The 25,151-nt window shown below is 40.3% G+C and overlaps 1 protein-coding gene across 1 annotated transcript in view; it reads right to left on the reverse strand.

The window, feature by feature from the left end:
* LOC121642416 (dolichyl-diphosphooligosaccharide--protein glycosyltransferase subunit STT3B-like) overlaps positions 1–25,151 on the reverse strand; it is a 71,632-nt gene that overhangs the window by 22,294 nt on the left and 24,187 nt on the right. Inside the window, exon 2 of the mRNA XM_041989152.1 lies at positions 5,418–5,526. Coding sequence (XP_041845086.1) covers positions 5,418–5,526 — 109 coding nt within the window. The remainder of the gene's footprint in view (positions 1–5,417; positions 5,527–25,151) is intronic.

Genomic DNA, 25,151 nt, shown 5'->3' on the forward strand with positions numbered 1-25,151 from the left:
CAGGGTTTCCCTTGCCTGGACGTGGGTCACCGGGGCCCCCCTCTGGAGCCAGGCCTGGAGGTGGGGCACGGAGGCTAGCGCTTGGTGGCCGAGTTTTTGCCCATGGGGCCCGGTCGGGCTCGGACCGGAAGGGTGACATGGGCCTCCCCTCCCGTGGGCTCACCACCTGCAGGAGGGGCCATAGGGGTCGGATGCAGTGTGAGCTGGGTGGTTGCAGAGGTGGGGACCCTGGCGGTCTGATCCTCGGCTGCAGATGCTAGCTCTAGGGAAGTGGAATGTCACCTCTCTGGTGAGGAAGGAGCCTGAGCTGGTGCGTGAGGTTGAGCGGTTCCGGCTAGATATAGTTGGACTCACCTCGATGCACGTCTTGGGTTCTGGAACCACTGTCCTCAAGAGGGGCTGGACCCTCTTGTGTTCTGGATTTGCTCCCGCTGAGAAGCGCTGAGCAGGCAGATTTTTGTGCCTGTACATTGGAAGAACGGCCTCCCTGATCTGAATCCGATTGGAGTTTTGTTATTAGACTTCTGTGCTCATCTTAGATTTTCCATAACTAACACCATGTTCAGTCATAAGAGTGTCCACATGTGCACTTGGCACCAGGACACTAGTTCTAGTTTGATGATCTAGTTCAGTGATCGACTTTGTAGTCATATCATCAGACTTGCACCTGACTTGGACACTCAGGTGAAGAGAGGGGACGGAGCTGTCAAATGATCACCACCTGGTGGTGAGTTGGCTCAGATGGTGGGGCAGGATGCCGGTCAGGCCTGGTAGACCTAAACATGTTGTGAGGGTCTGCTGGGAATGTCTGGCGGAGTCCCCTGTATGCAAGAATTTCAACTACCATCTCCAGCAGAGCTTCAACAATGTCCGGGGTGAGGAGGGGACACATCCGAGTGGGCGGTGTTCCATGCCTCTGTTGTTGAGGCGGCCAACTGGAGCTGTGACTGTAAGGTCATCAGTGCCTGTCGTGGCGGTAATCCCTGAACTCGTTGGTGGACACCAGCAGTGAGGGATGCCGTCAAGCTGAAGAAGGAGTCCTATCGGGCCTTTTTGGCCCGTGGGACCCCAGAGGCAGCTGATGGGTATTGGCGGGCTTTGGCGGTCGCTAAGGCAAAGAAATCGGGCATGGGAGGAGTTTGAAGACGCCATGGAGAATAACTTCCGGACGGCTTCGAGGAGATTCTGGTCCACCATCCGGCGGCTCGGGAGGGGAAAGCAGTGCTCCATCAACACTGTGTACAGTGGGGATGGGAGACAGCTGACCTTAACTCGGGAGGTTGTGAGGCGGTGGAGGGAATACTTCGAAGACCTTCTCAATCCCACCAACACGTCTTCCGATGAGGAAACAGAGTCTGGGGTGGCAGGGGCTGGCTCTCCTATCTCTGGGGCTGAGGTCGCTAAGGTGGTTAAAAAGCTCCTCGGTGGCAGGGCCACGGGGGTGGATGATGTCCGCCTGCAGTTCCTCAAGGCTCTGGATGCTGCAGGGCTGTCTTGGCTGACACGGCTCTGCAGCATTGCGTGGACATCGGGGACAGTTCCCCTGGACTGGCAGACTGGAGTGGTGGTCCTCCTCTTCAAAAAGGGGGACCGGAGGGTGTGCTCCAACTACAGGGGGATCACACTCCTCAGCCTCAGGATTGGGTCTCTGCTCTTTGCAAATGATGTGGTTCTGTTGGCTTCATCGGGCCGTGATCTTCAGCTCTCACTAGAGCAATTCGCAGCCGAGTGTGAAGCGGCTGGGACGAGAATCAGCACCTCCAAATCCGAAACCATGTGTTCCTCAGCTGCAAAAAGGGTGGAGTGCTCTCTCCAGGTCTGCAATAGGGTCCTGCCCCAAGTGGAGGAGTTCACGTATCTCGGGGTCTTGTTAACGAGTGAGGGATGGAGCGGGAGGTCAACAGGCGGATCGGTGCCACGTCTGCAGTGATGCGGACGCTGCATCGGTCTGTCGTGGTGAAGAAGGAGCTGAGCCAAAAGGCAAAGCTCTCGATTTACTGGTCGATCTACGTTCCCACCCTCACCTATGATTACGAGCTGTGGGTAGTGATCAAAAGAACAAGATCGCGAATACAAGCGGCTGAAATGAGTTTTCTCCGCAGGGTGGCTGGGCTCTCCCTTAGAGATAGGGTGAGAAGCTTGGTGATCCAGGAGGGGCTCAGAGTAGAGTTGCTGCTCCTCTGCATTGAGAGGAGCCAGATGAGGTGGCTCGGGCATCTGGTCGGGATGCCTCCTGGATGCCTCCCTGGTGAGGTGTTACGGGCATTTCCCACTGGAAAGAGGCCCCGGGTAAGACCCAGGACACACTGGACGGACTACATCTCTCGGCTGGCCTGGGAACGCCTCAGAATCCTTCCAGATGAGCTGGGGAATGTGGCCGAGGAGAGGTAAATCTGGGTTTCCCTGCTTAGGCAGCTGTCCCAGCGACCCGACTCCGGATAAGCAGCAGAAAATGGATGGATGGATGGATGGTCCTAAAGGACCACTGCTTGCGTGTTTTAGATGTTTCCAAGCTGGCTTGCAAATAACTGGATGAGGTCCAGGGATCTGAACCAGGTGTGTTGGGAAGAAAACATTCAAAACATGCTGGGCAGTGGTAATGAGGCCTGGAACTGAGAAACACTGGTCAAGTATGTCTCATGTCTTACAGGTCTGGAGTGTGTTAATCAAAACATGAAAGGATGAGATTTTATTAAATCCTTAGGCTGGGTATCCTCACTAATTTCTTGAATCAGTTTGATTAAATTCACAACAGCCTTTTTCGATTCGACTTAAATATTGATTCATTTATAACTAACTGTGTAACACCACCGATTTTTCTTATTGAAAACATTCTCAGTCAACCAATTTTATAAAAACACTGACTCCATTTACGTGACAGTCAAACTTAGTTATCTGGGAGTAATCAGATTACTGTAATAATTTGATCAGATGCATCTACATGCATTTCTGAAATACCATAATAATAGTGTTTCCCCTGATTCACTGGACAGAAAAAAGTGAAACTTTTTAAATGTCCTGATGAAGCGTTTCATTCAGTGGAGTCACTCCAAACAAAATTCAGATCTCAGTTAACGTGTTGATGTTAATAAAACCTACAAAGAATATTGGATCCACTTAACAATGACATAAATTCAGCTTGTTCAGCTGTGGCGTTCCCATGACAACGGTGACGTTATCGGCGTAACACAGGAGCAACATGTTTCCATCTTCAGCTGCCTGAGAGAATACAGAAAACTCATATTTTTGTCTGATTCAAGCTGGTTGACGTGTTTTCAGACGCGTGCTCTCTGTCTTCTGATGGAAACCTGTGTGTGTGCTGACTGCCGTGGACATACGGAGCAAGCGCAGGTGTCACATGACATGTCAATCAGATAAATACCATCAGACGATTTACTGATTGATAAATAGACGAAGTGTAAACCTGTTCTAGAGAAAATGTGACTTTATGTATGTGCATGGTGACATCACTTCCTGTTGTTGAATGTGACGGAGCCCGTTAACATTAGCTGCTAATATGAGTGCCGCAGTCTTAGCATTACCTGCTAATGTGAGCGGTAATACGCTGCAAAAGTTTACTGGAGAATTTTATCCTAGCTGGTGAATGAAAACATGTGAATTAGACATCTTGGAAAAAGAAGCTGATTTTGGACGGAGGCAACACAAGAAACCACTTGTGTATAAATGCTAAGATTACGCCGAGTCTCGGTAAGTCATGCATCAGAAAAAAGGACGTATAAAAAAAATAAATAAATAAAAAAATCAATCTCCAAGCTTATGAATCGATACTGGATTTATTTGATTTAAAACGATTCAGAATCGATAATTCAATTTTTTAAATCCAGCCCTATTAAACCTAGCGGACATCCACCCTACACAGAGGGCCAGAGAGCGACTAAAGATTCTTAATGAGGCTGAGCTCTATGTACGTTTTTGCACAAGTACAACCTTGATTTCAATAGTTTGGGTTTGTAAACGGAGATAACGAGGCAGAGGTGAGAGCCCAGTGTTTAGGCTAATGCTATCCAGCACAGCACTGAAACCTTCAAAACTAAATGGCATACAGAAATCAAACATCCAACCCTTGCTGGAAGAATTTTTCAAAATAAAATGAGATACAGATCCAGAAAAGTGTCATGTCACTGACCAGTAACAGTAAAAGAACAAAAAGTATATACATTTATTCAAATAAATGATTTATTTAAAAGTTTATACTAGGGTTGGGACTCAGTTTACAAAGTTGGTAACACTGATTTAAACAAGCACTGATGTGCGCAACAGTGTAATCGATATTTCAGGAAATCGTGCACTGACAAATATACCAAGTTGTTTGGAACGAAACTGGGATTAAATACGTACATTTTTTTAACACATTTTTATTTTTTATAATTAATTCATTATAATTAACGTATTAAAGTCCCACTTCCAGTTTATTAATTTAAATAAATAAAATTATTTTTAGTTAATAAATTTTTTTATTATTTTGAATGCATTTATTACATTAAACACATTTTGGTCATCAAATTTCCTTTTTTCCCTACAGTTTTATTATTTTTAAGGTCCCTCTTTTCTCGCTGTAGTAAAATCTATTATTTTTTATGAAAATTTACAAGACATGAGCTTTAAACCCCTTAAAATCCTTAACTTTTTTGCCGAAAACAGGTTTTATGGACTTGTTAGCCAGTTCGGAATCTATTCTTTGTACAAGTTTTCATACACACGATAAATGTTTTTGTGATAATCTCATTGCATCATGTCATCTATCTGACAAGGATGTAGCTTGTTAAGCTGTAGGTGGACTTGGTTTAGTTGTTGTATACAAATTAAACCAAGAGTGATATCAATTTTATGAATAGTGTTAATATATTTAAATATTACCACTGTATTAGTATAAATTTATATCACTCTGGCCCAGGGCCACTTTGTACTACAAAATGTTGGGCCCCAAGGTCAAAAAGGTTGAGAACCCCTGGTCTAGATGACAGATAAAATATCATTTAGTAGAGAAAATGCAAGCTTTAGTTTTTCTGTAGCCCCGAGAGGTAAAAATCTGCAGTTGCAGGTCCCAGGTGCTGTGTCCCATCAATGCCACGCCCAAGTGGAGCCAATTAAAACCCATTTCTACCCTGGAGTCATTTAATTAGCATTCAGCCTTGCAATCTTTTTTTTTTTTTTTTTTTTTTTACTTTTATTTAAACAGGTAGTCCCATTGGAAAGGACATCTCATTTTCATGAGAGACATGTTTTGGACAGAATTAAACACTTTACACTAAACATTCAGTGTAAGAATCAGGATCATGATACAGTCAATAAATAATGTCATAAACATGAAGTATTAAGACAGAGTGTGCACAAAGCCTTTGTAATCTGCAGTCAAGCACCACCGCCTCACCCCACTCAGAGTAATAAATACTTACTGTGCCACCAACTATCCTCCCCAGAGGGTACCAGGCTCTTTCATCAAACCAGTTAAGAAACTCATAGAAGCCATTGGAGGTGAGATGGTGAGTTGACCTGTAGTTAAACCTGCAACATCAAAACAGAAATGGAGCTGTTAGAGATGATACATCTCCAAAACCAAACAGTCCACAAATAAATAAAAAAGTAAATTCACTTTAATAATCAGTTAAAAGCTCATGCAACATGTGATGTTAGCAGTGCCCATGTTCAGAGGTAATTTATCAGTTAGAGGTGAAATTTGCTGCTGGGTAAGGGATCGCCTTCTTAGACACAGGCAGAATAAAAAAAAAGCAGAAAGTCAAATCAAATCACCTGAGAGTAAATGTGGGATTCTAACTCTTATCTAAGGCCAGCAAGTATAACTAAACTAATAAACTAATTAAAAAATGTCAATGCTAAGTTTAAACGCAGTAGTTTTACCTATTATATTCCACGAGTGGGTTCAAAGAGATATTTTGCCTCATTCTTCAGACCACCTCCCACCCATCTCATGGGATTTTAGAGTAAAAATCATCTCTCTGCATCTTCAGGCTCTATCTGCTCCTCATTAATCATGAAATATGCTCCAGTCTCAACTAACAATGCACATAATTATTCCCAATGTGTGAGATTTTTCTAATAACTGGGTCTGGGTGGACCTCCTGTTAAAGCCTCCAGACAGTTGGAAGCAACCCACACAGGTCCATTCTTCCCAAATGGTGGAGGAGTTACCAAACTCTGCAGGAACTCAGCTCTGTCTTACGTCTGTGTTTTAATAGGTTTATTTGCAAAAATGGAAACATGAAATGAGCCAAGGCAATGGAAAAATTTTTAAAAAGACAAACAAGTCAGAGAAGGAACGAACTAAATGGAGATAATACATTTTGTCATGCATTTAATCAATCCTAAAAACAAATATACTACAGCATAAATGCTTAAAGTTAATCAGTTATGTCTTTTAAATGAAGCTGTCACACATATCCAGATGAAAAAAAAACAGCTGGACATTAGCTGAGCCAGTTAAAGTAGTGGATATAGAAATCAATGAGTCAGTGTGTCCTGCTAATGTGTATTGACCAATTTTCCATCCTGCTCTCTAAATAATCAACACTGGCAACTAAAGATCCATATAAAACACTGGTGAACACTGAAAACTGTAATAGAGCTGGGCACGTTTCCATCGACATGCAGGAGCTATCTCAACCCACACAATCCAATCATTTTCTTTCAAAATTTAAATGAAAGAGAAAAAAGAAACTAGTTACAGCACCAGCAAGGAAACAAAGATTTCTTTTCCCACCACAAACACTTTTACTGATATTTGTCGTAAATCAGCATTCAAGCGTTATTCCTTTTCTACCTTGCTGTCTAGAGATGTTGAAACTTGACTGAAACAAAAAAGAAACCCTCCTTGTCTATAGTTAGATATAATTTCTATTCTTTTTTATTCTATACTATTCTATTCGTGTCTTATTGTTTCATCCCTTGAATGAACCAGGCTTACAAAAAACACCACACACTTATTAGTCACATTCATTCTCTTTTTGTCCCCTTCTTTGTGTCCTATTATATTTATTTATATATATATATATATATATATATATATATATATATATATATATATATATATATATATATATATATATATATATATATATAAATAATATAAATAATATATATATATACATACATATATATATATATATATACATACATATATATATATATATATATATATATACATACATATATATATATATATATATACATACATATATATATATATATATATATATATACATACATATATATATATATATATATATATATATATACATACATATATATATATATATATATATACATACATATATATATATATATATACACATACATATATATACATACATATATATATATATATATATACACATACATACATATATATATATATATATATATACATACATATATATATATATATATACACATACATATATATACATACATATATATATATATATATATATACACATACATATATATACATACATATATATATATACATATATATATATATATATATACATACATACATATATATACATACATACATATATACATATATATATATACATACATACATATATATATACATACATATATATATATACATATATATATATATATATATATATATATATATATATATATATATATATATATATATATATATATATATATATATATATATATATAGCACCAGTTTCCTAAAGCTTACAGCCAGCCAGCACACTGACAAGCCACTCAAGACCCACTGCACTCTCTGGATGGACTCTCAAAATGTTTTTAGCTTGGGTGTCAGATGACGTACAACCCAGTCTCAGTCAGGAGATCTAGACAAATCTCAACAGGGAGGTGTCACCTGAACTATTTTGAGTCATGATACAGCAAATACAGCATCCTGTCCTAGTCATGGCATAAAAATAAAGCTGACAACTACTGCGCTCAAATCATTTTTGGCCATTTAATGAAACATTCTGTAACTTATACAGGAGTGGGAAGGAGTTGGTAGAATAGCTGGATGTGGAGGAATCAGTCAATTAGGAGTCTATAGGGTCTTTGCTAGTGTTAAAAAGTAGCTTGATCAAAGTTTGCCTTGATAGAATGAAACCTGGGACTATTTCAGTGTGTGGTGTGACACTCAGTCTGTTCTGCACCCCTGTACCTGTTATTAGTTTGTCTAAATAACAAAAAAGCATGGACTGTATATCAAAAATGGACAGAGCCTCTGTTACGTCACCCATAGGTTTCTGAAGAGCTGAATTGAAGCTCATTGGGCGGTTCCCACCGTCGCCATCTTGGCAGCGTCACGCCTGCCGTCATTCCAGGAAAATACAAAAATGGGCAAAGAGGTGGAGCCTAGAGAGGGACTGTGAAGGTGGGGGTTGATGATTGACACCCATCAAACTCAGAGCTGCCTGTAGCTAAGAGCTAACTGAGTTAACACGGAGCTGATGGTAGCTAACGGTAGCTAACCAGCTAATGGAGGTAGGCGGGCTAAATCTAAGGCGTGCTGTTAGCCGGCTAAAAACCGCGTTTGTGCTACACTCTTCCTTCTTGTGCAGATATTGAATACCTGTCAATCAAAAGGACACACCCCTAATTATGCCTTTTTTTTTTTTTTTTAACCTGTCTTGTCCAGCATCGTTGCAAACAGAATGATTGTCTGGCTGCCGTCTGGTGCTGGGCAATTTTACTCTATCAAGCAGGGATTTATACTACATGTATAAAGTCCCTCTTGATGACATGAGAAACTTTATTAAATCAGACTCTTAATGCTGGACTCGACCGGAGGGGACAGAGAGAGAGAGAGAGAAAAGAAAGTAGAGAGAAGAGGGAGGGGAGAGAGAGGGACAGAAAGGGTGTGGGGAGTGCGGGTGGGGACTTGAAACATCATACAGAAGACCATGTAATCCATACTACTTACAACATATATAGCTAAGATCATCCTAGCCAGTAGGTCATTACACAACTAGTTGATAATAGTAACAATAATAATAATAAGAGTAAGAGTAATAATAATAATAAGAACAGAAATAATAAAAAAAAGAAAAAAAAATATGATAATAGATATAAGTGAAACTGCTGTATTCAAGAACCCCTAATTATGCCTATTTTCAAGATTAAATAACATCCAAACAGATGAGTTAGAAAAAAATTCACCCCCCACACAGTTGTCATGAAGGTAAACTTGACCTATTAATCCTAAAATGGATTTTTGTACCATCGGCATACGTTTTGACAGACAAAGATAATTGTCTGTTCTTCTTCTTTCTTAAGCTCCAGGCTTCCAGAACTTCATTTTAATAAACCAGCTCTTTCCTGATTACATCAGACGCACCACTGCAGCAGAGAAGGGAGACAAAATTAACGGCATTAATTAAGCATTGCGTTAACGTGAGATTAACGCGTTAACGTGCTCGACACTATATATATATATATATATATATATATATTTATTAGCAGCGGAGTGACTTGAGCTCTTTTGGGCTAGTTGAAGACCAGACGTGCTGCTGACTTCTGGATCATTTGCAGAGGTTTAACTAAGCATGCTAGCAGGCCAGCCAGTGAGGAGTTGCAGTAGTCAATGTGTGAAATGACCAGAGCCTGGACCAGGAGCTGTGCCATGTGTTCAGTCAGGTAGGGTCTGATCCTCCTGATGTAGAGAGCAAATCGGCAAGATTGAGCAACCGAGGCAACATGATCCTTAAAGGTAAGCTGGTTGTCTACCATGACACCTGTTAGAAGACGTAGGCATAAGTGTGATAGAGTCGAGCTGCATGCTTATCTGTGGCGGTAAGGAAGGAATGGCTGGACAAACAATGAGCTCGGTCTTGGACAGATTTATCTGAAGGTGGCGAGATATCAGCAAGGCATGCTGATATTCGCATTGAGACAGTTGTGTCGTCAGGTGGGAAACAAAGGAAAAGCTGAGTGTCATCTGCATAGCAGTGGTAGGAGAAACCATGAGAGTTAATGACTGCAGGAGGTGAGGAGGTGTATAGTGAAAAGAGGGCCAAGCACCGAGCCCTGAGGCACCCCTGTTGTCAGCCCATGTGGTAGACGTGTAGGAGTACGTGGGGAGTTATTTTCAAACTATATAATGAGATTAACCTGTGAAATAAACGTTAATTTTCCTAACCCATAAATACATAAGCAACAAAGTTATTACTCATGTCATATTAAAAATCCAAATTTGGCATTATCTCGTCAAGAGAAGGTGATTTTTGGCATATAGATGCTTTGTCATAGCTGTTAACATAATCCACCAACAAATATGTTTATCTTGGGAGTCATGACTCACAGTTTGATACCCATTACACTTGAGGTGCACTATAAAGTACTATATACAATCCTCATCACAATCGAATAAACTATACTAGCCAATCTGTTCAATCATTGAAAATGAGGTTTAACACACAGTCATGCAGGGAAAAAAATGTCAATACAGTGAACGAAAATAATTTTTTAAAAATAATATAATTTTGGTGATACCACCTAGCACTAAAGAAAACATCCTTCAACAGCAACGACTCCATTTTTTACCTACGGATGTACAAGCAGCAAAGTTCTGGATTAAAAATGAACATGTTTGAGGAGTGCAGCGTTATCACATCTGCACAGATCATATGACAAGATGAAGCAGCCTGTTGCTGCATAATCAAAATAATCAATAGTCTGATGCCAATATCTGATCTTAACTCACATTTATAGTTCCATCAGTTGTTTTCTTTTTCCTTTCTTTCTTTTCTCTTTATATTTTTATTTTATTTATTTATTTATTTTATTTTGCTTTAGAAGTTCCATTAGAAACCTTTATCTGTGAAATACTGCAGTGCAGTGGTAAGACTGGAGGTTAATACAGGCTAAAGTCAAATATGTGGTGCTCTAAGCACAGCAAAATAACACAATTTCTTCTAAAGAATCCCTCTGTCAGAGCCGAACTGCAGCTGAAGCTCTCTAGATATTTTTAAGTCTGTTCATCTGATAGGGGCAGAACGATGTTAAACAAGGGGCTTGCCACTCTGCTTCATTATCTGTTAACAAGCCTGATGCCGCGCCTCTTTGTTGTGTGCTCACTGACAATTGCTCCATGGCATCTTTAAACATGGCAGGTAGCCAAAGATCAGCTAAAGTGAAAGCAGTGTCCCCTTTTAATCATCTGTGCTGCTTCGCTTTCCAAGGACAGGCAGGGCAGCAACAGTCACTGCAGGGTTACCCTGCTACCTGCTGCTCTCATACAGTTTGTGCCTCTGTGTGTGTGTGTGTGTGTGTGTGTGTGTGTGTGTGTGTGTGTGTGTGTGTGTGTGTGTGTGTGTGTGTGTGTGTGTGTGTGTGTGTGTGTGAGAGAGAGAGAGTGTATGTGTGTGGGAGATTGTGGAAAGGGAGATGACAGGAAATGGCTTCAAAGAGAATAACGCACATCTGAACACTTCTAATACACATCCAAAAAAGTGCATACACACACCTAAAGAGTACGAAAACACAAGTTGACATGCAGGTAAAGATATGTATTCAAAAAGGTCCCAAAAGAAATTAGAGAGTGGAGGCTGACAGGTGAAGACAAAACTGAAATGCACAAAGACAGCAGTGATTACATGCAGCATACTAACCACACAGCTTTCCACAGTTAACCCAAAATATCTTGTCTCCATTAGAAACCATTTTCCACTCACATTCAGACTGTTACACACACACACACGCACACACACGTTCTTTCCTGCAGCGGTCAAGAACATCTCATTCCTCAAAGCCTTCATTTCACCTCAGTGGACAGAGAACAACTATCTGCACTCCACCACTGGCTGCTTTCACCACATCTCAAACTCTCCATCACGGTGGGATACGATCTCTTATAAGGCTTCACAGACTGTGTGATTAAATAAACTGTGTCACAAACCAAGTTTCCTAACTCCGCAGACCCTGTGAATCTTGCAGGTGTAAACCAATAAAGGAAACCGCTATGCTCATCACACCCTGACGTCTGAAAAAGTTTGGATCCTGCAGCAGTCTCTGCCGGGATTCTCTAATCCTTTACTTCAATCCAAAGATTAAAAAATAAATAACAAAATTAATAGTTTACATAATGTTAAAAAAATAAAAAAAATTTTTACTTTATGAGTAGTTACTCTTACAACCTCTAAATGAGCACGATTAGCTCCAGAGGTCGCAGTGCACACAGAACGTGGTGCACATGGATCTGGTGGAAATTGGCCATAATGCTGAACTTTGAAATTGCCCATCGTGCAAAAAATCTGAAGCTATGAGCAGAAAAACCCAAGCTGGAGATTCCCACGTCTTCTTACACCTTCTTCTTCGTGAGTCACATTGTACAGCAGGATTAGAGCATTTTAGCTAGCTGACTTTTCCACAATTTTCCTTGACAGAGACTGACTGACCAGAATTAGGAATTGGAGCAACTTCTCAGTTTTCACCTTGTCTGCTGGAAGTTTCCCACGCTGCTGGAAAGCTTCAGGAGTGTCTACGGCACTATTTTCTCGTCCCTTCTTAGAGCTGGGATATACTTGCTGTGAATGCAAGTGTACACATCAACGTTCTGCTACGTCTGTATATATACTTGCTGCAAATGACGGATGAATGATACGGCCAAAACACTTGCTGGAGGTCACCGCTAGGGGCAGTACCAGCACTTAGATTCTGAAACAGTAAAAAGGTCAATCTAGCAGTCACATTTTTATTTCTGGGACATCAACCCCAAAACACTAATTTGTTGTCAAATGTCAAGGCATATACATATGGTGGTGTGGTGGTTAGCACTGCAGCCTCACAGCAAGACGTTTGCTGGTTCGAGCCTCGGCTGGGCAAAGGTTCGAACCTTGAGGGGGGTGGCCTTTCTGTGTGGAGTTTGCATGTCCTCCCTGTGTATGAGTGGGTTCTCTCCGGGTACTCAAGCTTCCTCCCACCATCCAAAGACATGCATGTTAAGCCTGGTACAAACAAAGATTTCCGGGCTGTTTTTGTCCCGATTTTGCCTCTTCCCAACCAAGGACGGAAAATTTTCCTGTCCAATTATCATTTGGTCTGAGATGTGTTCCAAGCAGATTTGTCCCGATAATCGGCTCTGAAACGTAGAATCGGAAATATTAAACATGTCCAATATTTACAATATCTTCATGTGTGTGAGGAACGCCGACAACTTGGGCATTCTGACTGCGTGGATGGTGACTTGGTACGGAAAGTAGCCAATCAGAGAGCGAGCTGGCTGGGGAACAAGTCAGTAAATAAAGTCTGTGTTCACGCCAATAGTCCCAAGACCACCATCATTCCCTCGTCCTCTATATCCTCTTCCATGCTGTGTGTTGTGTTTTCCGGTTGTTTCTATGTTTCCTCTTCATCGTTTTTTGCCGGTTGTTGCTATGGTTCTTCTTCGTTGTTGCTGTGGTTTTTCTTCTATGGTTTTGTTTGGTTTGGTCATGTGAAATGTCCAGCTCGGAGGACTAGATTGTAGACCATGTGCTGGACAGCATCGTTGTGTGTGTTGTTCTGCGATGACATTATCGGACCACACCACACACAGTACGATCAACACTGCTTTATGCCTGATTTCTTATCTTCACGTGTGAGGTCTCGGACCGATGCAAATGTCATAAGATTAAAAAAATCCTTATGTGTGTACCAGGCTTTAGATTAATTGGTCACTCTAAATTCTCCCTAGGAGTGAGTGTGTGTGTGAATGGTTGTTTGTCTCTATCTGTGTTGGCCCTGCGACGGACTGGTAACCTGTCCAGATGTACCTGCCCCTCACCTGCTAAAATGCTGGGATAGGCTCCAGCTTACCCGCGACCCGTAATGGACAAAGCGGTACAAATAATGAATGAATGTCAAGGCACGAGTGTCAGTATGAGTATCAGTGTGCAACAGGGAAGAAAAATCATGAATATGCCGGTAGTTGGTGACAAGGGCCGAGATAAGGATTTCAAAACTATCTGCCATTGTGTTTACCTCTTGTTTGCATGAGCACCACTAGTGTTCAAGTCAATATTGCAACTTGTGCAACACGTTACCTCACGTCAACGCGAGCCCACACCAAACGAACACTAGGAACGCATTGCAGCCATGACACATACGAGGACAAGTCGCTAACAGCAAATATATCGCACCTTTAGCTGAACATTTTATTCTGGGAAACCTGGAGCCTTGGCTCTACACAGATTTTTTATGTTTCCAGACTAAAATATATCCAAATTAGTGACATGCTGCAGCAGAAAAGGCAGACTTGTCAGTGAAGGTATTCTGTGCAAGTGATCAGGCCTGTTGATGGGAACTGGCAACTTGGAAAAAATTAAGCTGCCTTCTCCCACCTCTCCATCTGTAAATTACTGCAAAAAGCTCTACATTTCAAGTCAAACCTAATTTTTAGTCCATGAGGAGAGAGGAGACGGTTGTGAGCTGGTGGATTTTTATTGTCTGTTTCAGGACTGTTGTATTGTTCTGAGTCTTGGCTCAGAAAAGGGTCCCAACAGAGGGAGAAATGGAGGGGAGGAGATGGGGAGGAGAATACAAGAAGGATCAGGAAAGAGAAGACAGGAGATTAATTGAAAAAAATCTACATATTGTGGAGAGAAGCAGAAGGAATGAATGGAGAAGAAAAAAAGAGTTGGGAGTATTAGAGAGTGAATTGGCCTGCAAACAGTGCCGGTTTAGCATGCTGGATTAAGGGACAACATTTGGAGCTGTTAAACAAATCCCTTTAAAAATGAAAAACATATAGGAAAATAAAGAAAACTCTGGAAACCGCTTCCTTGAAAAACGGCCATGAAGTTATATTTTTTTTAACACGGTGGGAGAGATTGTTTTATCTTTTTAAATAGTTGGTTATTCATTTTCCATCAACAGCTTGGCCTCTGAGCCAGCAGCAGGGAAAGTCACCAGCTAAATTAATGAGGGCATCGAGGGTGAGCCAGAACACACCACTTTTATAAGGGATGCACAATTAATCGAATTTTAATTTCAACCACGATTTTTAGCTTCCCACAATTAAAAGAAAGTGATTGTCCCCAATCTCTAAAAGGGCAAAACAGAAACAAAACAAGTCTCCCTGAATCACTGTATGACCCAGAAGATGCACCAGCCTCTGTTTCAACACATCATAGAATAATTTCTGAAACAGCTTCATTGTATTTACAACAAACTTGCATATTATCAGTAAACCACTGCACAATTGCAAAACAATGAGAGATTTCAGATTTGATCACTTTTACATCTGCTACACCTAAACAGGTAAATAAGAACACAAAACTGCACATTTACAACGTGAGCCAGTTATTCACAGGAAATCATCTGAACGCGACTCAGCTGATCTGCTTCAAACTCCAAACCTTCCTCACGCTGGTTTGTTTTATAATAAAGCTGCAGTTAGCTGTAATAAATATAAATAATCCCTGTTTCCTGCCAGACATCACAACCTGTGTCCACATGGCCCCCTTATATTTGAAACCAAGAAGTGCATGAAAATCTTATTTAAAAAAAAGTCATTTGAGTTAGCAGTCCATTTCATGGTCTGATTCCTTGCTCTTCGAGTCTATTACAGACATTGAGGTGAAAGAAGTAAAGCTTTAAAAAGGGGAATTTTTTGGTCAATGTTCCCCACAAATCTCATCAGGTTAGATCCGTTCTTTCCATCAGTTCGAGTGGGTTGTTGTTCTGCTTCATGTGCATTTCGGTATCAACATTATTGTTTCCTGGATTACAAAGAGAAGCAACAAGTCTGATCAAGAGGCCTCATTTTGAGTCTGCAAACGTTCCAGGGATGTCTGATGGTAATGCCAAACATTACAGGTGACGATGTCTGCAGACACTGCAGCTCATGACAATGAGCTGCGACAATAATGTTTATTAAGATGTGATGCAGCAGAAATGAGCTGCATAAAAAGTGCAGACATTTCCTTTATTCCTTCTTGAGATAGCACCTTCCCTGGATGAATACACACCTTTCTGATTCAAAGGAATCTTCTAGGGGGAAGGTGTTGGCTAAGAATTATTCAAAGAGATGTTTTAAAGATGTAGGTTTTTTTTTTGTTTTGTTTTTTTAACTAAACAAAATTTTTGGTTACACAAATTAACTGTAATATCACATGTTCTATTAGGAATAAAAATGGGTTGATGAGATTTGCAGATCATTGAATTCTGTTCTTATTTACATTTTACAGTTTCCTAATTTTTTTAATTGGGGTTGTAGATGGTTGTAAAGCCACACTTTCTTTTCCTTTTTTATAATATAAAAAGTAGGGCAGGGACTCGATTAAAAACATTTATTAGAGATTTTGTAATTAATCTTGATTAATCGCATTCTCATCATACATCAATATTGCCCCAAAAAGCAAGATTTTTTTTTTCATATAAATGGCTTTCAGTGGAAGACTGAATCAAATAATAGACATAGACATTGATATTATAAACTCCAGCTCCAGTAATGTCTGGAAAAATGCATTTAATTCCATTTCAATTCAAACTACTACAAATCCCTGAACCAAATGAACAGACCTAAAGTCAAAGTGCCACTTTAAGTAGTCTACAACATGCTGCAGTACGTTTAACTTTTAAAAAAGTTTTTGTCCACACTCTTTATAAGTATTAATATCTGATGGTAAGCCAGGACAGGATCAGCCCGTGGCAACTTTGCATGTTTCATTTTCAGTCTGGTCATGGAGCTCTGAGAAGAGAAAACTATATGTGCTTTCACGTCAGTCTCCGAAAGTCTCCAGTAACACCAGTAAAAGTTGCTAGAGGGGTCTGGAAACTGGCTAAATATAGCGCCAAAGTAGCTAACTTTGCAATACTGTGTTAGTCAAGCTCTGACCTGTGCATGAATATATCGGTGTACCACGAAATGCAAACTGCGACTGAATTGTTTGTAATTGATTAATCGTTATTAGCGGGTCCCACTTCTAAGAAAAAGTAGCAGGAGGAATTTGTCTGCAAAGTCTGTTTGAACCTTCCTATGTGCAGCTTTCCAGCTCTTTTTGGACCTGTGTGAATTTTCTCAGTGTTTCAGCCTCGTCAAACAATCCAAACGAGTCAGTGTGAATGGTTATCTGTGTCTTTGTTTTCCCCCGTAACAGACCGGAAAGCAGTGGAAAGTGTACCTGCTGTGATACACTCAATCCTTCACCATCTTCAAACATACACTGGGATATGCTCATGAATATCCATAGCATGTACAAAACAGCGGAGAGTTTGTGAAACATGAAAATAAAAATGAGCAAAACAAGCAGCAGGAGTTTTTTGTTGCTTTACAGACCAGAGGAGTTTATCTTTCTCATTTCAGGACGACTGCGTTAGAAAGCCACGGTGATAAAATTTAAGGTCCATTTTTCTGTTATTTCTGAGCCAAAGAGAGGAAAGAAACAGAAAGGAGCTCATGTTGGTAACTGATTAGCACACAGCTTCTCCACAGGACATAACATCCATTATGAAGGCGTCTCAGATTCTGAATTTTGGAGCAAATAAAATGTCCCAATCTGAAGTGGAGAGGATTGTGTGATTTGTGTCAAGGCTGAAGTTCCATGTACAGACTGTCTGACTCAAAAAGTAGTTTTACTTCCTTTTCATAAGCCTTCAATCTGCATTTGCATCTGCAAAGCCACATGATTTAAATTTCTGAATGTCAGCAGAGTTCACTGGCATGTCCCAGCAGCCCTGGTGGGTCAGGACCTCCTCACCCCACTGGAGCCATGATTATTTAATGAAGACTAACTGAGCTTCTCCAACCAGCTGCTTACACATCTAAGAGTTGGATATGAGCCCATCACACGAGATGAAACAGACCAGCTCCACACCTGATCACATAACGCATCCATCTCACAGAAGCATCCTAAAATCCACCTGCTCACCTCAATTCCGACTTTTACTCAGTTAAAAACAACCCTAAACAGGCTGCGTTCAAACACATAAATACAACCAGTTTATCTAAAGGAGGATGAAATTACTCTCAAGTTACCTTATTTTACCCAGAAAAGGAAACAGGCAACCTCATCAGCATCTTGGAGGGTTTTCAGAGCAGCTGTGACCATCAGTGAAGTGCATCAGATTCAAAAAGTGGTCCTGGATCAGAAAGGTCGAAAAGGGTCTCTCAGAGCTCCAGGGTCAGAGGAGCTCCCTAAAAGACACCGTGACTTTAAGGGTTTTTTCTCTGCCTGCAGATAAACATGCTGAGGTGAGAATACAGCCGCCCAGCAGCTGGTGGGTGAGTTGGAATCACGACCTTTTAACGTCACATTGTCAAAATCGCAATTAGATTTGTTCCCATGTTGTTCAGGTCTATTACAGATAGAAAATAAGATGGATCAAAACACTGCATGATGTTATTAATCGTTCCTGTGAAGCCTGACAGGCTCAGGAAATGTTTGTATTCAATCAGGTGATATAGAAGCAATCTAGTAAACTGATTATAAAAGTTCTACATATAAACATGTATCTAAATTATCACACAGAGGAGGCAGAAGAAAACACGTAATATTCCTCATAACCTCATGAAAAAAAAAAACTATTCCACTTTAATACCACACACATTAACCTAAACAATCACCTGAAACACAGAAGGTGTCATCTTGTTGTCTCCTCAGAGAAAAAAAAAACCTGATTTCTGTGTGGAGGAAGCATGGTGCCCCGCAAGCCCAGACACTTCACTGCCAGTTTCCCCTTCATTCACCCGTTAAAACAGCTGCTGAGTAAAATCCCATCTGATGGATGACTCCTTACCATTACTCACCCAGTAGGTCAGGAAAAGTTTACAGGTGTTTGGAAAACAGCATGGAAGCATGTTTGATCAGTTCAAAGTTCCAAAATACCTAATTTACTCTAATCATCCTGCATTTGAACATATTACTTTCCTACATTTAAGAAAAACTGGTTAAAATATTAATTTACTAAAAGGCAATTAAGCTTTCTGGTCATTCCTAACGTAATAAGCAACCCCTCTAGTCAACTTACACTCTGAGTTAAACAAATAATAAAATCACACTGGTCATTTTAAGACTCAGCAAGTTTCATTTAACTCCAGACTGGGAGTCTTAAATCCACTGTCCTGGTAGCAAAAATCTTTAGGACTAGATTTTATCTTAATATTTTGAGGAAAAGACAGAAAGAACTCCTATCATATCTTTCCTGACCTGCGGGCTTCCTGGGAATTACCAGAAAATACAGCAGATCTGTTGGTGTGTATGTTAGACATGAAAATAGCTCCATAATCGCCAGGACACAGTCAGTCAGTAAAATGTCTTCTTTTTACATCTTTATTCCAGCCATCTTCCCTCATCTTAGATCATTTCACTTGAAAGTCATGAAAATATCAAAGACTGAACATGATGAAGACGACTAGCTGAAGTTCAAACTGAGCATCAGGATGAGGAAGAAAGTTGTTTCAGAATCTGCTGATCTGCTGGGATTTTCACACACAACCATCTCCAGGGTTTACAGAGAATGGTCTGAAGAAGAGAAAATATCCAGTGAGCAGCAGTTGTCTGGACCAGAATGTCTTGTTGATGTCAGAGGAGAATGGACAGACTGGTTGGAGATGATAGAAAGACAACAGAAAGTCAGGTAAGCACTGGTTCCAACCAAGGTCTGCAGAACAGCATCTCTGAACACACAACACGTCCAGCCTTGAAGCAGATGGGCTACAGCAGCAGAAGACACACCGGGTGCCTCCTGTCAGCTAAGAACAGCAAACTGAGGCTACAATTCACACAGACTCACCAACACTGGACAACAGAAGATGGAGAAACGTTGCTGGTCTGATGAGTCTCCATTTCAGCTCCATGTTCAGATGCTAGGCTCAGAATTTGGTGGAAACATCATGAAAACATGGATCCATCCTGCCTTGTATCGACGGTTCAGGATGCTGGTGGTGTAATAGTAGCACACTTTGGGCCCCTTTGTACCAACTCACCATCATTTAACCATCAAGTCTACCTGAGTATTGTTGCTGACCATGTCCATACTTTAATGACCACAGTGGAGCATCTTCTGATGCTACTTCCAGCAGGATAATGCACCATGTCACAAAACTCAGATCATCTTTAACTGCATTATTGAACATGACAAGAAAGCAGAAAAATCTACAGCAACTGTGTGAGGCCATCATGTCAATATGAAGCAAAATCTCAGAGGAATGTTTCCAACAGCTTGCTGAATCTATGATACCAAGAATTAAGACATTTCTGAAGGAAAAAGGGGTCCAACTTGTTACTAACTAGGAGGACCTGATGAAGTGGCCGGTGAGCATTATTTTTAACTTGATGAATAAAAGCAGAATCTCACAGATGGTAAAAAATGAAGGCACCACCTCTCTGCTGGTGCAGGAGTCCTCACAGATCTCAGGCCCACCTGTTCTTCCCTTCCCACAAGAAGGGCTTGGCGGTGGGCCCATCTCCTCTCGCTTTCCATGCACCACCTTCCCATCACACCAAACACTCATTCAGTGAGTAGATCAGCATCTCTGAGGTCTACTCCCTCCCTCAACAGACAGGATGCTGGAAAAGGGTTCAGGTTACACAGAAAGAGCAGCACTTAAAAATGAAAAAGCTCCACTCCTGAGGATGGAAGCAATAATGACAGACACAGCTACAGGTACAGAGGGGCTGCTCCATTTTCAGCTCAGATGCACTGATCATGTCATACTCTAACCAGCCGGATACTGTGCCCATAATTTAACAATCAAGTGGTTTCAGATGAAATTTTTCTATTACAGGTACAACCTGATGTTTAAACTATGTGGGTGTAAAGAAAATGCAAAGAAACAATTAAAAGACAAAGACCTACAATGGTTGCTAGGTAACAGTAGACGGAAGATGTGAAGCCGTAGAGCATCTACACATCACGTGAGAAATCCATGACAATGTTGCACAAAGTCAGAGGTTTATGTTCTACAGCTGATAAAATGGGTAAAAAAGAAAAAGGTTAACTGAAACAACTTTGCACGTGACCAAAAGTACATATTCTGACTTGATACAAATGTGGATCAATATATAATATATATATTATATACTATAATTCAATGATCAATGATTTAAGGAAAATAGAATTTGTCCTACTGCTGTGAGCACAACAATCCTGCAGCATTAGCGGGCTGCCTGTCCACCATCTTCAAAAGCTTCATTCTCCAAGACTGACTCATAATAAAGATAAGATACTGCTTCATCCATGAAAATGGCTGCTGCATCCTCATATGATATATTTACAAGTTACTCTCCACCCCCAACCAGCGTGGTACTGCTGGAGGTTTTTCCTTCCTGTTAAAAAAGGAGTTTATCCTCTCCACTGTCTCCTCCTGCAGCTCAGGATGAAGGATTGAATCAAAGAAAAGATTTGATACATTCCACTGGTTTCCTAAGCTAGGTAATTATTTTTATGAATATTAATTATGAGAACACAGTGATTATAAATTGGACTAACGAGAGCTGCCACCTGAATTTCAGTGTACTTTGTGCAATGACAAAGTGGATTCTGATTAATATGGATCATATAGTGGATTTGTTTTAATTGGATCATAACAGGATAACATTGGATTGAATTGGAGTGTATGCACTAGAGTGACCTGAGATGACTGGCGTGAATCAGTGCTTAACAAATCAAGCTGAATTGGATTGAATACAAAAGAACAAGCCTGTTGATGCCAATATAACACTGTTGTCTGACGTCTGACAAAGCTGCCTTCAAATCAAGACATAAGGATTTCCATCATGGGCCACAGCAGAACCTGCAGGTAAAGATGGGTCTGAAAAGGTAATACATACACATTTAAAGTAACTGAAGAGACTGCAGTGTGTCAGTGAGGCCTGAAGCTTTACTTCTTAAATTAGAGGTCACAGACTCATTTGTGGTGGATGGCTGCCCACATGATGGAGGAGGGAATATGTTTCTTTTACTCTGGTTTCTGGGGCACGACTGTCCCATTTGTCATTTGGCTCTGGAGCTCAAAGTAAATTTCAGAGCAGGGTTTTGACAAAGCTTGATCCAATTTCTGCTTGACTTAAAAAAACTAAAAATGTGAAATGCACACAAACATTTTCATTCTAACTTACCCCCTTCTACAATAAGACCTTTCTATGTATTCAAAACAAACTGAGCTGTCCTCAGCCTTATTGAGTGCCTTTCTTTTTTCTAGGTTTCTAGGTGAAGCAGCCATAAACAAGGGGGGAAACTACAGGGAAACAGTACTTGGTTACAAGGACATTATATATATTCAGTTCATTTTGTCCCTCTAAAATGGAGTGATCTTTCTCTTTTAAGTAACTGTAGGCCTACCTCCAAACAATGTGTCCTGGTCAAAACCCTTAAGTCCTGTTTAAGTGCTCAGCTGAAGGAGTTTTTCAACAATAGGATTATATCTGATTATTAGTCCTGTTATAGAAAAAGATGCACAACAACAGCAACTCCTAAAGTTTTAATGATTTATTCTAATGACAAACAAAACTGTCAAAACTCTCCAGAGATTTGATTTGGTGGACCACACAGTGCTAACATGTAGATTAACTTAGCAGAGTCAGTGTTTTAAAGTAGCAAAAGGAGTGACTCAGGGCTCAGTTCTAGGACCACTTGGTTTTAGTCATTATTGTCCTTCCTATGCCAATGATGCTGTTATGTTATGCACAGTCTCAAACGTGTGATAAATAGAGACAATACCAAAACCATAATGTTTCCAAATGCTAAGACCAAGCTAAAGAACAGCTATGGAAGACAACGTATAATGCATTCCAGGTGTCTTCTGAAGATGTTTACCGAAAGAATTTTTTTGGGAAATGACTAAGTGACCTTGTTTTAACAAAAAGAGAATTTGTAACTTACAGAGAACCCCAAGATATCGCATGTCAGCATAGCTGCACCCAGAACTAGTGATGAAGTGATGAAGTCCTTTGAATGTTTAAAGTCCTTCTGACCAATTGTTTCATTACTACAAGCCCCACTTAGCAGCTCATTTCTGAGTACTGACAACTGCTGGTTACTTGATGTACAGCAGTCAGGTGATGTTACATGTGGACTACATACCAGTGTATCTGTAAACATATACAAAATTATTCATTAGGTTTTGTTTTATTTTTTTTAATCAAAATGTACCACTGACACCAAATTTTGGCTAAGTAAAAACTTAATTTAAATGAAGTTTATTCTGATTGTTGACAAGGTGATAGCTGGTTTTAGCTCCCTTTACTTAACAGCTACCGTCAGAAATCTGAACGTGATCTTTGATAGTCACTTAAAACTTGATAAACAATTTGATAATATGGTTAAGACCATTTTTTTATCATTTGTGTTTGCTGGCCAAAGCTAAACCTTTTCTCAGTCATCGTGAACATTGAGACTAAGATTGTGGTTTTGATTGACTTGTAACTTTGGTTTGCTGCTGTCTTGACCAGGACACTCTTGTAAAGGAGATTCTTAATCTCAATGAGGGTTCTCTTGGTTGAATAAATGAAATGAAAATGAGACATTCATGTGTTCTTCAGTTCCAAACTAGATTATTGTACCGCTCTGCAAGCCGGTGTCCCAAGTCTTACCTCAGCCACCTTCAGCTTGTGCAAAATGATGCTGCCAGCCTTTTAACAACACATTACACTTGTCCTCTTATCTCTCCACTGGCTTCCAGACAGGAAGAGGTTATAGACTTCCAAACTTTCTACGCTTTCATCTTCTCGGCCGTGTGGAAGCTCCTCTGAAGAACCAGATAGTTCAATATGTCAGGTCACAGAACTGACAGGTATGTCTCCATTTGAAAGCTTAAATCTTTCTTTGATAACGTCTCAGGATCTATGCCATCACACAGCTTAACTTTTCTTTTTTTTTTTAAAAAAAAAAAAAAAAAGGTATCTAGTGCATGAGCTTGCCTTCAAACTGTGAAAAACACCCATACAACATATCTTTCTTGCACAAAATTAGCCATATTGGTTTGACAGCTTATTTGAACGCAAGAACGCAAAAGTCTGCAAAAGTCACATGACTGAATGACAGCAGGTTTTCCTCACACACAGACCAATGTGTGGCGCAGTGCCACATAATCAGCTCCAAGCACCACAGATTCCATGTAATGGGGTTAGCTTCACTTCTTGTCTTACCTTATGCAATTAAAATCAAAAAGGATTTTATGCGGGGCTTTCTGTTGCATAATTTTCATCTGTCATGAAATATTTCCATCTGAAATATACAATGTTATGTTACAGTTCTATAAGGAACTGGTAAGCCAAAAGAAAAAAAAAACTGCAATTTACCACTGTATCCCCTAATGGAAAAGCCATGTCTGAGACACTGCTTTAAGATTTCATTAGCTGAGTTCACTGGAGTGTCTCTGAGTGGCATAAAAAAAGAGAAAAAACTGCAGATCAGTCTGCTGCAGTCAGCTGCCTGGACTCTGGATCATCCACTCAGCCTCCCAGATCAGCCTCTTCTAAACTCTGCACGGTCGAATACGAGAACCACTTATCTTTTTCACCAGCATAACGTCACTGCTGGGTTCAAATGTAAGGGCTGCATTTTGAGGCAAACAGAATCCCAGAGAGGATAGCACAAAGAAAAACAACATGCAGGCCATGAGATGAAGACTAGTGACGCTGGGAGGGCGTAACAGCATCAAGTTCAGGTTGAGGCTGGGTTGCACCAAAATGAAGCTTTGTGCTAATTTAACTGGCAACCTGCAACAACTCTTGGAAATTGCAGTGACTGTCAAGATAAAAACACACATGAGGAATAAAAAAATAAAGTAATAAGCCTCCAGAGCCCCCTTTTTTTTTATTACTTCAAATTTATTATTGTCTTCTGCAGAATTTGTAATTTTTTGCAACAGAACACAAAGAAGCTCTTGTCAGCCACAAAACCTCGAAATCCTGATAAATATTACTTATCAGTGAAAGCTGCACAAATTCCTTTTGTGGTCCCATTAAAAGATACATCAGCTGTGAAAAGAAGGCAAGACCATTATGGTAATTATGAGCTCTGTGACTTAATTTGGATAACAGTGGATGCAGTGAGAAAGTTCTGTCTAAACAACTCATCTTTAAATGAATTAATTGTTTCTTTTGACTTTATCTTCTAAACCGCCGTCTAATTTCCTGTTTCCCTTTCTTGTAGCAACTGTCATAAACAATAAAACTAAATGGTCGGTGACATCATCGGTGACAATCCACTTATCGTTTGTT

Source organism: Melanotaenia boesemani, chromosome 6 (genome assembly GCF_017639745.1).
Source record: "Melanotaenia boesemani isolate fMelBoe1 chromosome 6, fMelBoe1.pri, whole genome shotgun sequence".
In the NCBI taxonomy this organism is placed as follows: domain Eukaryota; kingdom Metazoa; phylum Chordata; class Actinopteri; order Atheriniformes; family Melanotaeniidae; genus Melanotaenia; species Melanotaenia boesemani.